General features: G+C 40.5%; 1 protein-coding gene across 3 annotated transcripts in view; it reads left to right on the top strand.

Moving 5' to 3' along the window:
- LOC139562113 (zinc transporter 6-like) overlaps nucleotides 1–12,917 on the top strand; it is an 82,432-nt gene that overhangs the window by 47,654 nt on the left and 21,861 nt on the right. For all 3 annotated transcript variants that reach the window (XM_071379465.1, XM_071379467.1, XM_071379466.1), the window contains 2 exons: nucleotides 2,240–2,275; nucleotides 3,039–3,133. In XM_071379465.1, the coding sequence (XP_071235566.1) occupies nucleotides 2,240–2,275; nucleotides 3,039–3,133 (131 nt within the window). The remainder of the gene's footprint in view (nucleotides 1–2,239; nucleotides 2,276–3,038; nucleotides 3,134–12,917) is intronic.

Here is a 12,917-nt window from a genome sequence, read left to right as displayed (position 1 = left end):
TCAGTCACTCGTCTCAGGGTCACAAGTCTCCCATCATTGTGTTTGAATCGGAATCTGTAGTTGGACATAGTTGTTCAATGTAGTTATTTCCCATCCACTTTCCTGAGGCCATATGGTGGTTTGTCTGTCCGCTTGGCGTTGTTAAGTAGACCTACTTTCTGTACAAATAATTATTCCATTGTTGACGTCTGTCGTTGTGTCATGATCCAAGCCCATACTTGCATGCTATTATTATTTATTCTCACCTTAGGCATGTTTACAGAGCAACAGATCATTTGAAAATAAAATGACAAATGTAGATAGTTTATTTTGATTCTACAAATTCTGTGGCATAAGTGTCAGGAGAGAAGTTTGGCTCTCTCAAAAGTGAAACAATATATGGGGCAAGCGAATTAGCCTGCCTTCAGAAAGTATTTATACTCTGTCTTATTCCACATTTTGTTGTTACAGCCTGAATTCAAAATTGATTAAATGTATATTTTTGTCACCCATCTACACACAATACCCCATAATGACAAAGTGAAAACATGTTATTAGACATTTTTGCAAATTTGCTACACATCCATTTTCACGTCTTGCCTTCGATTTAAGTCAAAACGAACTCGTCACTCAGGAACATTCACATTCTTGGTAAGCAACTCCAGTGTATATTTGACCTTGGTTATTGTCCTGCTGAAAGTTGAATTAATCTCCCAGTGTCTGATGAAAAGCCGACTGAACCAGGTTATGCTCTAGGAATTTGCCTGTGCATAGCTCCATTACATTAATTTTTTTATCCTGAAAAACTCTGCAGTACTTAACGATTACAAGCATGCCCATAACATGATGCAGCCACCACTATGCTTGAAAATATGGAGAGTGGTACTCATTAATGTGTTGTATTGGATTTGCCCCAAGCATAACATTTGTCCTGAATACAAGGGGCCAATTGCTTTGCCTCATTTTTTGCAGTATTTCTTTAGTGCCTTGTTGCAAACAGGATGCATGTTTTGGAATTTTTTATTCTTTACAGGCTTCCTTCTTTTCACTCTGTCAATTAGGTTAGTATTGTGGAGTAACTACAATGTTGCTGATACGTCCTCAGTTTTCACAGCCATTAAACTATGTATCTGTTTTAAAGTCACCATTGGCCTCAAGGTGAAATCCCTGACCAGTTTTCTTCCTCTCCGGCAACTGAGTTAGAAAGGACGCCTGTATCTTTGTAGTGACTGGGTGTATTGATACACCATCCAATGTGTAATTAATTACTTCAACATGCTCGAAGGGATATTCAATGTCTGCTTTTTGAATTGTTTTACACATCTACCAATAGGTGCTCTTCTTTGCGAGGCATTGGAAAACCTCCCTGGTCTTTGTGGTTGAATCTGTGTTTAAAATTCACTGCTTGACTGAGGGACCTTACACATAATTGTATGTGTGGGGTACCGAGATGAGGTAGTCATTCAAAAATAATGTTAAACACTATTGCAAACAGAGGGAGTCCATGCAACTAATTGTGACTTGTTAAGCAAATTTTTACTCCTGAACTTATTTAGGCTTGCCATAACAAAGGGGTTGAATAGTTGACTCAAGACATTTCAACTTTTCCTTTTGAATTAATTTGTAAAAAATATCTAACATAATTCTACTTTGACATTATGGGGTATTGTGTGTAGGCCAGTCACAACATCTCTATTCAATCCATTCAGGTTGTAAACCAACAAAATGTGATAAAATTCAAGGGGTGTGAATACTTTCTGAAGGCACTGTAAATCTGTGTCTGGAATAAATGCAGGCAGTAGTAGCCAGCCATGCATTAGGCTATTTATTAGCTTATTTTGTTGATAATTGAATAGGACTAAGTAAATCATGTGCATTTTCATCTGTCAGGGTTGATTGCCTTTGAACAATGTGTGTGGAAGAGTTAAGGAACATAACGATGAGCTCTGAGTGATAGTGCAGTAATGCGCGCTTGAGGTATACGCTTTACTGCCATTTAAAGCTCACTTCCGGATTTTCCGTTCACGAGTAGATCCGATTACAAGTATCAACTGTGATAAAACGGATACGACTACGAGTATGACTAGAACAACAGCCCAACAGAGGGTTTCCTGGTATATGAAGTGCCCTTGTACTATAACAGCCCAACAGAGGGTTTCCTGGTCAGGTCACGTGGTACCTTCCTTGTTTATTAACTTGTCCCATATTGCTCCATGTTTCTATGTGACACTGTTTGTCTTCCCTTCTGTTATTTTGTCAGTGTGGAGAGATTCGTGGAGCAGCCGGAGGTGCACACGTAAGTAGGCCCCGGTCCAAACACACTTGCCCACACGCCCGTGTTCCACACACACACTCCAGGGAGAACAGCAGCCCAAACAAACATCACAGGCAGGTCCAGACAGTGCTAGCCTACCGTCGCTCTCGTCCTTCTAAACTGAAAACAATGTGATTTTCAGCTAATTATGTTGCCATCACTCGCCACAGCCTGGATCACCATTATGAAACAAAGATTAGTAGTTTGATGAAAACAAGACCGACTTAAACCTGTCTCCGTTGACGAGATTACATTTCAAAGCAGTGGAACATTGGAGTGCATTATCACTAAAACCACAAGTATTATTTTCACTGCTGGGCAGCAGGTGTTAGCCAGGCAAGACGTCACATGTTCCAGGTACCACAACATTTAATCTAGTGTAGAACATCCATTTACAATGCAGCACCCACTGACTTCCCTCAGCATTAAAATCTGCCTCAGTTGATTTGTTATTGTGGATATTAAAAAAAAATGAATTGTCTCTATTTGGTTGTTTTGATGTTTGTTTTCCATCACAATTCACTTATTTAACTTCATCATGAAAGTGTAATGTATTCCAACTTAATTTTAGCAATAATATTACTCTTAACTTGATTGTGTGCACAGTAATTAGCCTAGTACTTGTGTAGTGAAAGGCAATGAGACGACTGTACAAGCCATGGAGAGTGTGTGCTATGTTTGACATCAATGTGTTACAAGTGTATGTCTATTTTGTACTGATAATGGTACGTGTGTGTGTGTGTAGGGGTCGTCTGTTGGTGGGGACCTTTGTAGCTCTGTTCTTCAACCTGCTAACTCTTCTCTCTGTGAAGAACAAGCCCTTTGTCTACGTCTCAGAAGGTAGGTCAACTCTGACTGTCCTCACCCGTCACTGCCTAGTATGTCGGAGGTTATAATGAACTGTCTATACTAACTTACTGTATGGAAAAAGAGGTTGCCGATATCACAGTATGTCATTTATAAAGCATAATTTTTGTAGTGCATTCTGAGGTAGTATTAGGTCTTGTTTTCAACTGTGTTTGTCAGTAATGGATTCCACACAGTCATTGATAATCAATTCTGTCTGTGGTACATGGCAGTCCTAGTAGCCATGGTGCCACCCTACTGTGCCTGGTCCTGCTGTACGTGGCTGTCTGTTGCAGTCTGGCTGCTATTAACCTGAGCTGCCAGCTGGGGAGCTGGCGCTGCACGATGCCTGTCTGTGGCTGCAGTGATTCACTAAGCAGGGCCCAAGCTGTCATCTCTCACTGTTAGTTTGTAAATCGTCATTGACACAGTTATGGACTCTGGGACAATCCAGCCCCTATACTAGTTGACCCCCTACAACAGTCTCACTGAAATTCAATGAGACTTTTCATAGTGTACACACAGCCCTGTGCACGTCATTAGCACGGTCTCTACTCTAGCTCACAATACAACCAGTATTCTGAGAAAAAACTAAGTTCGCTAGAGAGCGAGGAGCGATGGGAGGTAAGCAGTTAGGGGGGCGAAAGAGATGAGAATGGCCATAGAAGAGAGCTGGAGTAAATTAATGAATGGAGGGAGACGAGAGGAAAACACAACCCTTGGAGATCACACAGTCAGCACTCTACCTAGTAGAGGGCAGCGTAGAAAGCTGAGCTTTCTGTCTTTGTTTGTTTTGAGCCCAATGTTTACGACACACAAGCAAAATGTTGACACTGTCCCCTTCGTCTATGGCCTTTTCTGTATTAGTGTCCGCTCCGATTTGCCCAATGTTTTTGATCAGTGCAGATGGGGTGTATTTGGTCCATGGCCTCTTAGGAAGGCTAAATGGCTTTGCTATCTTATGTAATTAAGGTCTTTAGTGGAGCAGTATGCTAGGTTAGGAGCACTACGGCTGTCTTGCTGTCCTCCTTCGCCTTGCCTTAGAATGACTTAATCTGCTCGAGGAACATTACGACACGAGATGTGCTTAGATCATGGACGAATGAGCAGTCTTCTCAGTCGGCCTTGTCTGTCACCCAGTCACGTGCCACAGAGGAGACCTCTGAATGGCTCTGCGTAGGCCTCCACCAATCCTCTCCTCGGTTCTGAAGGAGGAGTTCTTGTGTTTGGATCTTAGCAGGTTGTGTTGAGTAACAGTGATGTAGTACACAATGACTGATGATTGACATATTAGTGTGCACCTTTAGATCAAACAAAAGGTGAAACTCCGACATGTCACATGGGGTCAACTCTTTAATCCGATTGGAACGGTCACTCACCAGCGGATATAGTGAGGAGAGGAAGTTCAGTGCAGGCAGAGCTAGAAGATGAAGCAGGATGAAACTGAGCCGACATTCCATCTCAGTTTTCTGTCCCTAAAACTACAATCTATTACGAACACAATACACTACATTTTATAGACTTAACACTTTGTCAATGTTTCAAGAAATGTCATTGTTTTTAAGGAGTGTAAGGGTGAATTGAGTTCTTGCACATGCACACTTCAGTGTAAGAGTTCCCTATGGAATGGAAATATGCAAATGCATGCTATAACGCGCCAATAGAATCTTGCTAGCTTGTGATTGGCTCTGCCCACTGTGCACAATTTACTCCTATTGTAAAAGATGCATCTTTTACAATCTTGGGTTCATTCTGTGGGTAAGCTAATGCTCCAACCACTGTCTGTCCCAAGCATCTTTGACCGGTGTTCTGACTTACTGCCCCCGCATACTGCTTGTATCCACAGCACTAACTTGTGAGTTGGTGATCTGCCGCTCGTTTAGTAAAGTGCAGTCAGTTCTCTGCTTTCTCTCTGTTTATCGTACTGATGCATGTGTGATAAAGTCTGTCTTGCTTGTTGCCATCGTTAAATTACGAGCCTAGTTGGTTTAGCTACGGAGAAAGACAGGAACCTTCCAGCTAACCATTATTGGCTGATATAATGGCTGGGCTGGACATGCTGAGAGATGAATTCGGATTGGTCTGCCATGCATACAGTGGGGCAAAAAAATATTTAGTCAGCCACCAATTGTGCAAGTTCTCCCACTTAAAAAGATGAGAGAGGCCTGTAATTTTTTATCATAGGTACACTTCAACTATGACAGACAAAATGAGGGGGGAAAATCCAGAAAATCACATTGTAGGATTTTTTATGAATTTATTTGCAAATTATGGTGGAAAATAAGTATTTGGTCAATAACAAAAGTTTATCTCAATACTTTGTTATATACCCTTTGTTGGCAATGACAGAGGTCAAACGTTTTCTGTAAGTCTTCACAAGGTTCACACACTGTTGCTGGTATTTTGGCCCATTCCTCCATGCAGATCTCCTCTAGAGCAGTGATGTTTTGGGGCTGTTGCTGGGCAACACGGACTTTCAACTCCCTCCAAAGATTTTCTATGGGGTTGAGATCTGGAGACTGGCTAGGCCACTCCAGGACCTTGAAATGCTTCTTACGAAGCCACTCCTTCGTTGCCCGGGCGGTGTGTTTGGGATCATTGTCATGCTGAAAGACCCAGCCACGTTTCATCTTCAATGCCCTTGCTGATGGAAGGAGGTTTTCACTCAAAATCTCACGATACATGGCCCCATTCATTCTTTCCTTTACACGGATCAGTCGTCCTGGTCCCTTTGCAGAAAAACAGCCCCAAAGCATGATGTTTCCACCCCCATGCTTCACAGTAGGTATGGTGTTCTTTGGATGCAACTCAGCATTCTTTGTCCTCCAAACACGACGAGTTGAGTTTTTACCAAAAAGTTATATTTTGGTTTCATCTGACCATATGACATTCTCCCAATCTTCTTCTGGATCATCCAAATGCTCTCTAGCAAACTTCAGACGGGCCTGGACATGTACTGGCTTAAGCAGGGGGACACGTCTGGCACTGCAGGATTTGAGTCCCTGGCGGCGTAGTGTGTTACTGATGGTAGGCTTTGTTACTTTGGTCCCAGCTCTCTGCAGGTCATTCACTAGGTCCCCCCGTGTGGTTCTGGGATTTTTGCTCACCGTTCTTGTGATCATTTTGACCCCACGGGGTGAGATCTTGCGTGGATCCCCAGATCGAGGGAGATTATCAGTGGTCTTGTATGTCTTCCATTTCCTAATAATTGCTAAATAATAAATAAATACTTTTTTGCCCCACTGTATGTCTAACATGAGCTGCTCAGTATGTGTGTGTAATCCTTTCTAATGCAGCTTTTTTGAAAGATATCACAAACTTAGTGTTGCTATTGCTGGATGATCGTGCATTTCTGACTCTGAAAATGAATCAGACAATGAGGAAATCCCTGATTTAGGTTAAAATAAAATCATTGAATCAGACATTGTAGACTCTTCTGAAACAGTGATCAACAGTGTTGTCACCAAAGAAGTTGACCTAGTTTTGGAATCACTGGAATTCCCAATGGAAGCAGAGTAGGAAAACCAAGGACAAAATTCTACCGTTTGATTGCAAATATGCGGAGGGAGTCACAAAGAAGGCTGTTGTATAAAACACATCTCTGTATTGCATTTTCAAACTAAGGGCAACTATGGCATCCTTGACAGAGAGGGAGAAGCGTTCATCCATGTATACGGAGAATATAAGAGAGTCTAGCTAGCTTCATTTTCAGATATTATGTTTCTAATTTTCTCAATTTTCATTGCAAGTTATACAACATTTTCCAGTAGTGCCCCAACTTCCAAGTTAATTCATGTTTACATTTAGTTTAATCATGTAATAATTACACAGAATTGATTTGATAATAAAACAGTCTTCACTTTAATGATAGTCCAAAGACACGACATTACTGACCAAGACAATATTACAGTAAATGAGACATGAGTAAATTAAGCTATAGTATAGAGCTGGGAAGCAAGCCTGATGAACCAAATCACCAATCTTTCTGATTATACCAACAGATTTCATCACTTTGCTGCAGACAAATTGAATATGATCTTCCTAGGATAACGTTTCATCAATTAAAACTGAGGAATCTAGTGGATGGAACTTGTTCAATTTCATTCCCACCAATTGGCTCTTCCTTTTATAATATTTCTTATTGGTACCAATTAATACAATAAAGTATCATTTATTTTTACATTTTAAGATAAACAATTTTTTTTGACTGACCGGCTCGATCTTATGTAAAAATGAATGAAATTGTGTTTTTTTACAATTGTACAATAATTCTAAAATTGATAAAATTATTTTTTTCTCATCTACACACAATACCCCATAATGACAAAGCAAAAACAGGTTTTTAGACATTTTTGCTATAAAAAAAAACCTGAAATATGACATTTACGTAAGTACTGTATTCAGACCCTTTACTCAGTACTTTGTTGAAGCACCTTTGGCAGTGATTACAGCCTCGAGTCTTCTTGGGTATGTTGCTACAAGCATGGCACACCTGTATTTGGGGAGCTTTTCCCATTCCTCTCTGCAGATCCTCTCAAGCTCTGTCAGGTTGGATGGGTGTCAGAGTGACCATCGGGTTCTTGGTCACCTACCTGACCAAGGCCCCCCCCCCCCCCGATTGCTCAGTTTGTCCGGGCGGCCAGCTCTAGGAAGAGTCTTATTCCATTTCAGAATGATGGAGGCCACTGTGTTCTTGGGGACCTTCAATGCTGCAGAATGTTTTCGGTACCCTTCCCCAGATCTGTGCCTCAACACAATCCTGTCACCGAGCTCTACGGACAATTCCTTCCACTTCATGGCTTGGTTTTTGTTCTGACAGACACTGTCAACTGTGGGACCTTATAGACAGGTGTGCGCCTTTCCAAATCATGTCCAATCAATTGAATTTACCACAGATGGACTCCAATCAAGTTGTAGAAACATCTCAAGGACGATCAATGGAAACAGGATGCACCTGAGCTCAATTTCGAGTGTCTTAGCAAAGGGTCTGAATACTTACGTAAATTAGGTATCTGTTTTTTATTTGTAATACATTTCTAAACATTTCTAAACCTGTTTTCGCTTTGTCGTTATGGGGTGTTGTGTGTAGATTGCTGATGATTTTTTTGTACTTTTCCATTTTAGATTAAGGCTGTAATGTAATAAAATGTGGAAAAAGTCAAGGGGTCTGAACTTTCCGAAGGCACTGTATATCATACACTACATTTGAGGAACAATGGGAAAGTAATTCTGCTTTCAAAGTTGATTAACCTGTCACCCCACTTTTGAGAAAATGGCCCTTGAGTGTTTGGTACACCTACTGGAGAGCTCTTTGTCTACACCCATTCAGCATCGTTCAGACCCTCTTAAGCCTTAGCCCCAACCATCTCCTTAAGGATTCAGATGAGGCCATGTGCTTAACAGAGCGAGTACGGCAGTGTACTCAACCTAATATTAAGACTAAAGGCTGGTTTATACTACGTCTATCTACATGTCTGTAGACAGTTGTCACAGTGACATCACTAATATTCTATTGTTGTCCGACATTCAAACTTGTCATTATGAAAAAAGCATAAACACAAAAACAACTAGCTGTATGACATCAGCAGCCTGATTGTCCAAAATAGCCTAACTGGTGTATTTTAACACTAAAAAAAACATGCATTTAGTATATGTCAAAGTTTGTCACATGCACAGGATACAGAAGGTGTAAACGGTACAGGTAGCTACCTAAACAATGAACCATAATCCCAACCCATAACGTTACTACCATGCATGAATCTGCAGGTAGCTAAAGCTAACCAACTAGGTTCAATGTTAGCTAGCTAGCATTAGACTAACAATGCAAAAGGATTTCTGAGATACAAATAATATTACTACACAGATCATACACGTAACGTTAGCTAGCTTCTTATTAACTTCTTATGGCTGCAGGGGCAGTATTGAGTAGCTTGGATGAAAGGTGCACAGAGGTTCCCAGAGTAAACGGCCTGCTCCTCAGTCATAGTTGCTAATATATGCATATTATTATTAGTATTGGATAGAAAACACTCTGAAGTTTCTAAAACTGTTTGAATGATGTCTATGAGTATAACAGAACTCATATGGCAGGCAAAACCCTGAGAAAAAAATCCAAACAGGAAGTGGGAATTCTGAGGCTGGTTGATTTTCAACCAAGATCCTATTGAAATCACAGCGAGATATGGATGAGTTTGCACTTCCTACGGCTTCCACTAGATGTCAACAGTCTGTAGAACCTTGTCTGATGCCTCTACTGTGAAGGTGGGCCGAATGAGAGGGGAATTATTAGTCAGGTCTGCCATGCCTTGACCATGCGCGTTCACATGAGAGGGAGCTCTGTTCCATCGCTCATCTGAAGTCAATGTAATTCTCCGGTTGGAACGTTATTCAAGATTTATGTTAAACATTCTAAAGATTGATTCAATACATCGTTTGACATGTTTCTACTGACTGTTACGGAACTTTTGGACATTTCGTCAGCTTTTAGTGAACGCGCTTCCTGACGTTGGATTTGTTTACCAAACACGCTACAAAAATAGCTATTTGGACATAAATGATGGACATTACCGAACAAAACTAACATTTCTTGTGGGAGTCCTGGGAGTGCATTCCGACGAAGATCAGCAAAGCTAAGTGAAGATTTATAATGCTTTTTATGAGTTTTGTTGACTGCACAATTTGGCGGGTAACTGTATAGCTTACTTTTGTGGCTGAACACTGTTTTCAGATTGAATATTGTGTTTTGCCGTAAAGCTTTTTGAAATCTGACACAGCGGTTGCATTAAGAACAAGTGTGTCTTTAATTGTATGTAAAACATGTATCTTTCATCAAAGTTTATGATGAGTATTTCTGTTATTTGACGTGGCTCTCTGCAATTTCTCCGGATATTGGAGGCATTTCTGAACATCGCGCCAATGTAAACTGAGGTTTTGGATATAAATATGAACTTAATCGAACAAGACATATGTATTGTGTAACATGAAGTCCTATGAGTGTCATCTGATAAAGATCATCAAAGGTTAGTGATTCATTTTATCTCTATTTGTGCTTTTTGTGACTACTCTCTTGGGCTGAAAAAATGGCTGAATTTTTCTGTGAGTTGGTGGTGAACTAACATAACGTTTGTGGTGCTTTCGCTGAAAAGCCTATTTGAAATCGGACACTTTGGTGGGATTAACAACAATATTACCTTTAAAATGGTAAAAGATACATGTATGTTTGAGGAATTTTAATTATGAGATTTCTGTTTCAATTTGGCGCCGTGCACTTTCACCGGCTGTTGTCATATCATCCCGTTAACGGGATTGCAGCCATAAGAAGTTAAAGAGTTACTATTTCCCGAATTTAACTCTTCAGATACTTTCATATCTTATCGATTACAGTCACTTATTAATATATTATTACCTCAGTCATTCTGAATGTCGCAAACTCTTGGCTATCTGCACGAACCCTAGCATAAATGAATAATCAGCGATATACGAATTGGTTTAATTATTAATTTACTAACTAAATAATCACATACACACAGGATAGGTTACGGATTGAGTACTACATAATGCAATGAGAAGTCCCTCGTGGACATAATGCAATAGTCGTTCGATAGCGAAATGTTCTCCAGAATGGATCTTTCAGAGTACCATTTGGTCGTTCGATAGCGAAATGTTCTCCAGAATGGATCTTTCAGAGTACCATTTGGTCGTTCGATAGGGAAATGTTCTCTCGAGTTTCCTAGACTATTTTACATATACAGCTGCAGACTGTGAATGTGAATGTGTAGTCTTTAGTTTTGTAGATTTCTTAACCATTCGTGACATTTGGACTGCGTCGTTACGTCCTCTGGTCTTTGTAGAGATTTTCTTCTCTGTTGAAAGTTTCAGAGTTCTAGCCATTACGTCCCTCACAGCTCATGCTGTTGGTCTCGTTGAACTAATGTAAATTTTGTCAGAAGTGGGTTTTATACACTCTGGGAAAAGGGGCGTTCCATGACGCCGATGTAATGTCTGTGCTGACGTGGGCGTCGCCACTGACTTGGTTAAGACTTTGTATGAAAAACAATTCTCTCATTTAGAAGGCTAACATCAGATTACATCTTCTCACAAATAGTTTCATATATGTTTCCCCACATTTGGATGTGACCCTGACAACTGGGAAATATATACATTCAGAGATAGTTATGTTGTTATACTGTCCTTCCTGAGATCCCCAAACTCAGCGGATCTGACAATTGTTCTTCGAGTACCCACGTACCACTCCAACCACATGGATTTCAGAAATATTGTTTCATTATTTCAAACTTTTTGTTACGAATCCCTTTGGCCCGGCAGTCTAGGGGGGGATGGTAAGGAGACCCGTAACATAACTTATGCAAAGTATAATAGTGAAAAAGTAACCGTGAGAACGAAAAACCACAGACAACTAAATTACCGTCAAACACTCATGGTTTATTTTTAAACACACGGTAAAGGGGGGCAGGAAAAGGGACTGAGCTGGACCCAAGGAAAGAAACAAACATCCAAAAACACCCCTAAACTAGCCTACTTCAATACAGCTAACTAAACAAAAATACAGTGGGTGGTCCGCCCAGTTCTAACTAGTGTTCTTAGACAAAGTATTCCTACGGGTAATGTATGCCCATGGGCGGCTTGTCTTCGTACACCCTTTTCCCACCATCAAACAAACAGTCAATCACCGTAACAAAACAATACTCACATAATCCGGACAAATGTGACATGTATGAACTCAATAACGAGAGAGAGATATTGAGAGAGATTGAGACACACAGAGAAAACAACTGACTGGGTTTTTAAACCAAGGGGATGTGATAGGGTAATGGTAACAGGAGGAGGTGTGTCTTCTGATTGATGACTGATTGGGGAATGATGATTGCCACCTGTGAGGGGAGAAGGAGAGAAAAGAAACACACACACACAGGATACACACACACAGGATACCTGTATCCGTAACACTTTTGATGGGAGGAATGTCATTGTTCTACAGAGTAAATCCTCTCTCAATACTGCATGTCCAGGCAGAGAGTTTCTGCAAGGAATTTATAGCCGTCATAAAACTGCTAACTTCACCTCTCTTCCCCTCTGCGGGAGAGAGTGGGCACTATAAAGCGGGCCCACTTTAACCTGATCCTTCAGATCTGAACAGGAGAGAGACAGTACATAGGCCTCCTACCTACACAAATTGCTCATCACACAAAAAAATGAATTTGCAAGACTAGCTGCCGCCTCTAATTAACTGTCTCCATCTGCACCTTTGTTTAAGAAACTCAATATCATGTACTTTCATCTACAAATACTCATTTTGTCTAAACCCTTCAATGGATTCTTACAGCTCAATTCTGAAATCCATTTATATAACACAAGACACTGCAATAACCTTTACCCTCTCCACTGTCGCACCTCAGTCTATCAGATACTATACTCTTATCTTACTTACTTATACTCTTAAATTCTTATCATCACATTGCCAAAACCTCATCATCCCTCTAACTTCAAGCGAAGACTGGGGGTCAGCCCGATGAACCAAACTACTCAGTAATCTCCTCCATATAGCCTAACTCTCACATGCGCACACACACATTTAAACTATTTATTTTTTCGTGGTAACTGATCAATTAATTTATACATGTATAATTAGTATGTTTTATCTATTTTAACAAACCTTTTTTATTTTTGTACTTATGAACAGCAGTCTAAGGCACTGCATCTCAGTGCAAGAGACGTCACTACAGTCCCTGGTTCAATTCCAGGCTGTATCACATCCGGC

Source organism: Salvelinus alpinus, chromosome 32 (assembly GCF_045679555.1).
Source record: "Salvelinus alpinus chromosome 32, SLU_Salpinus.1, whole genome shotgun sequence".
Classification (NCBI taxonomy): domain Eukaryota; kingdom Metazoa; phylum Chordata; class Actinopteri; order Salmoniformes; family Salmonidae; genus Salvelinus; species Salvelinus alpinus.
This window is presented reverse-complemented; position numbering and strand designations above follow the sequence as displayed.